The sequence below is a fragment of the Phalangium opilio genome, unplaced genomic scaffold (genome assembly GCF_054372755.1).
Source record: "Phalangium opilio isolate 3A_F unplaced genomic scaffold, DU_Popi_V2 ptg000002l_1, whole genome shotgun sequence".
Classification (NCBI taxonomy): domain Eukaryota; kingdom Metazoa; phylum Arthropoda; class Arachnida; order Opiliones; family Phalangiidae; genus Phalangium; species Phalangium opilio.
This window is the reverse complement of record NW_028324144.1, coordinates 7,429,797-7,434,072: the sequence shown is the minus strand read 5'-3', so window position 1 is coordinate 7,434,072 and position 4,276 is coordinate 7,429,797. Positions and strand designations below refer to the sequence as shown.

General features: G+C 36.8%; 1 protein-coding gene across 1 annotated transcript; it reads right to left on the bottom strand.

The window, feature by feature from the left end:
* Nucleotides 1-331: 331 nt before the first annotated feature.
* Nucleotides 332-3,986, bottom strand: LOC149718543 (uncharacterized). The gene is made up of 9 exons (XM_089843593.1): nucleotides 3,813-3,986; nucleotides 3,708-3,747; nucleotides 3,545-3,621; nucleotides 2,654-2,729; nucleotides 2,420-2,584; nucleotides 2,189-2,357; nucleotides 1,806-2,023; nucleotides 1,442-1,743; nucleotides 332-1,383 (listed from the first exon to the last, which is right to left on the bottom strand). Exons 1-9 carry the CDS (start codon nucleotides 3,848-3,850, stop codon nucleotides 1,173-1,175), a joined length of 1,296 nt encoding a protein of 431 aa, XP_089699719.1. The 5' UTR covers nucleotides 3,851-3,986; the 3' UTR covers nucleotides 332-1,172.
* Between the last annotated feature and the right edge of the window lie 290 nt (nucleotides 3,987-4,276).

Genomic DNA, 4,276 nt, shown 5'->3' with positions numbered 1-4,276 from the left:
CAATTTAAAATTTAGTTTAATAAAAAATTAAAATAAAGTAGGAAATAGATAAATAGCGCCGGAAATTTTACAGAAGCTGATATTTACCAGAAGATTATAATAATTTAATTGTGATAATTTAAATTTATGTTTATCAAGAAAAACAGTATAGGCCTTAAAGATTTGAATATGCAAATTCTGTACCTGTATTTTAAATATCGATCATTTCAAAGAAATTCCATTTCGTTCAGCGCCATTTTGAGGGTCGACTTTAACTATAACGTGATAGGAAAAAATACAACAATCTTTTAAGCGACAATAATTCAACAGAAACTTGAGACAATTTACTACTCTACTTCTACTTTGAGTATCGTTTTGACATAAAGTATGTCAAGTCTCGTTTCTCGTACCGAACAGAGTGAGTAATGAGTCTGAAATATCATTTTAACTGCTATTGTTGTTAACCACACAATCACGCTAATGTTTCAGTTGCCAGGGTAACTGAAATGAAATTGATGAATAATGGATTAAACTAATCAATATTTTAGTTAAAAATAAAGACCTGACTAAAGGAGTTGGATATGGAGATATTTAGCACGTTTTATGATTGCATTTTTACTCTTTCTAAGACTCTATTCTGCTAAAAACAGGCTCGCGTTGCATACCACCATAAGTTCATAAGATATGTTCCATGAACTGACGTAGGTGAAACGTCATAGATTCTCTATAGTACAGACTTAATAAGAAGATGAACTGCAAATCTAAGTGTAGTCAACTCTCGCGCCAGTGTCTAGCATTACGAAGTATAATAAGTGTCATACTTATGGAACATATCTTATAAACTTATGATTACATTAAAATTACAATACGTTTGGTCAGTTTTATAACGATGGTAATTCAACTTAATTGAGGCAATTATTTTATTTATACAGATAATGGCTTTAATTAATAAGCGGTTTCAAGCGTAAAGCGTTTCTCACAAAACTTTGAGAAGAAAATTCGATATCACCAATCTGGAACTTTCACCGCTTGCGTGTTTGTGTTTAAATGGTTTAGCAAAAGGCACCCGGTGTTGAATATTTAAAGATAACTTTTCCTTTTAATGAGCGTTTCGATTTATTTTCTGGCGCCAAGATTTATGAGGGTAGCTTCAAAGCATAATTCCTTGTCGTAACCCACTTCATTTTCATCGTTTAAGCATATTGGTTCAAGATTATCTCGGTTATAACAACGGGCACTGTCGCGGACAACAGGGTGAGTAATAAAAAGAATGGGACGCTGACGCTACTCAGGTCCAAGGCCTCCACGCTTTTTAACGGTCTCTTCCAAGTGACTCGTTCAATGGAGTAAAGCAATTGAAAGTCTTGATATTTGAAAACTTGCATTTCGAATAATGGTGACACGCTGCAATAGAACCTTCGTCAAGACTGTGTTAATCATTTAAGGTAACATTTATACTGACCTCAGTTGGATGTTTTTCTGGATTTGCTGATTTTCTCTCATCCAAGAGGTGTTGAAAATGAGGTGCAAGTATTCATAAGTAACACTGTCTCGCGAAAAGTGAAAGCCTCCTTTGTCCAGAAAGAACTTTTCTAATTTGGGAGAGTTCATGATACCAGGCAGCATGGTCTCCTGCAGGATCATGGCTTTCTTTCCAGAAAAAACAGGAATGTAGGAATCAATCTCCTCATATTCCGAGACCCAAAACATTTTCTTCCGATCCTGATTGTCTAGCCATTCCTTAACGACTGGGTCATGTTTTGACTATAGACACGCGACAGTTACGTCAGGAAAATAGAGAACCAGATTCGAAAAAAGCTAGCTACCAAATTTTCCAGATATGTGACATCTGAAGTGCCCTCGGTCATTATTGGTTGAATTCCCGATTTGATCAAGTCCGAGAGGGAGTCGATGCGATTGTAACTCTCCGTCGTGAACTCCGTGCGCATGAAGCAACCCAAGAAAAAGAGAATGAAAGTGGCTCCGATCATCCACGACGCAGCGAGGATATGACAAGTAATGTATGGGAATACGGAGGGTATGGCTATGGAAGATAATTAAACAATTATACTGATAGCATGAATGTCTGGATAAAGCGTCAGCTATCTTTAGAAATGAAAGGAACACAGTCCCTTGCAAATTGAATCCCTCGTACGAAATGGGCTCACATGAATTCTTTTCAAACATTAGGGAGCATTTAATTGCTTACGTTCGGCGCACAAGAGGGACGCGTTATGCCAGACATTTTCCAGCGTTTCTCGGGCCAATTTTTTGACGGCTTTTCTGGTGGGCAACGATTTGTATTTGTTGGTAACTATGGAATGTATAACAAGCAAAAACGACACAAGAACCAAGGTTGACACCATTAAAATCTCCACCTAATAGAACCAAGAATATAGTCAAATGACTTGGTCGTATCTTGCTTATAAGCATTGTTTACTTCGGTGTCCATATTTAAGAAGGACCAGGACGTGGATGTGATTGTCAGTTGAGGATGGGACACGATAATTGTTTTGAGAGTTCCACAGGGCGGTGACGGAGTGAAATGGTCCAGTCGACCTTCAAAAAATGAGCCTATCATGTCATAAAAGATAACATGCGCTCTCTAAATCCAAGGAAAGGTTATTTTATTTCTTTTTACTTCGGAACTAAATAAAATTTCAATATCACTTACGCGAAAGAAACGTGGGAAATAGTATAAGTATCTCAAAAGGTATATGTATCTAACTTTATGCTCCCTTAAATTCACCCTAAAAGTCATAGTTGAAAAATATTTGTTGGCAATAAGATTTTATCATAATTTTGAAGTCCTTAAGCTAGCTTATATTTGTTTCTGAGACTTTGTTCACATTCAAAAGAATAGCCACACTTAAGGAAATCAATATTCAGTGTGGACAGGAATAAATAATTTTTTTTCTACTTGGAATCTTTATCAGGCCATTTTTTTTGGCCGTTCTGCTTGAATTAAAGGGAAGGAGGTTTATAAACCGTCACACATGACACCATGCATAATGTGTTTTAATATGGAAACCGCGTGACATTGACGTAGCAAGCGACCACGATTTATGAGCGCCGAACCGGAATGTAAACAAGTTCTCTTTGCGTGTTCTGAACGAGCAGACCTAGGGTCGTCTGTTGTGTATAGCCAATGAGACGCGAGTGAGGAGGAGCGGCGCATTAACAAAGTTTTAAGCCCTTCTATCTATGGCCTTTTAAGATTCCAAGTAGAAGAAATCTATGCGGTCTTGGTATGGAGGGGTGCGAATAGTTTTTTTTTGACTCAGGTTCGAATAACATTTGAATATCAATTGTCCATTTAAAAAAGAAAATCATTTATAAAAGAAAATGCAATTACTCATCTACGATAATAATTTATTGTGGATTAAAATGAGAACTAATTTACTAATTAATTTTGATTAATATTTATTTGCTTTGTTAGGAAGGGGTCTTCCATTTTTCGCACACCCCTTTGTTTGATCGAGTCAGAGAGGATAATTGCGCCAAGACAATTCTTTCTCGCTCGTTCCAATTAATAGTCGATTCGAATTCAATTAATGAAATTTACTTCAAGTTGAAGATTCGTTCTAAATATTCCACCACGAACATGATCTGTTCATTATGCTTTTTCGAATGCAAATGTTCCTGATAAGAAATACAAGTGTAATTGTCAATGAGAAAAACAATTGAATTCTCGCTTCAACAAAGCCACCAACTGATGATAAACTCACAACTAAAGTCATAACGTTTACGGAAGTTCCATTGGCGTACCTACAATAATTTACTAATTTAGAATCGACAACCACTAAATCAAGATTTGAAAATGCAATTTCTACCTGTTTTTGAGATATCGGTCATTTTGATTCATTGCCATTATTGGATCCTAGCGAGTACAATTCGAAACCTTCAAAGGCAGTAAAGAGTTGCTGATATATTTTCCATTGCTCATAAACAACAGCGGAAAACGATACTAGTTAATAGTGTCAGAAGCTTACAAGACCCATCGAAGTTCAAACTTGAAGCCTCTCCCAGCTCGGGGTTTACGATAAATATCTGTCGCTGCGATCACAATGCGCTTACAGGGAATTTTCGATTCTTCAAAAATGTAGTTAATAAGTTCCACTATCTAAATGGAGCGTCATCATTTTAGTGAGAGCCAGTGAGGGAGCTAAGGGGGCGGGGATATATCAGTTTGGTAATCAAAATAGATACAGGCAGAGGCTAGAGAATGTTTTACGCACATCGTATGATGTACATCTACGATGAGGCTCTCAGTTTGACCTGCCCTGCTGTAGTCCCC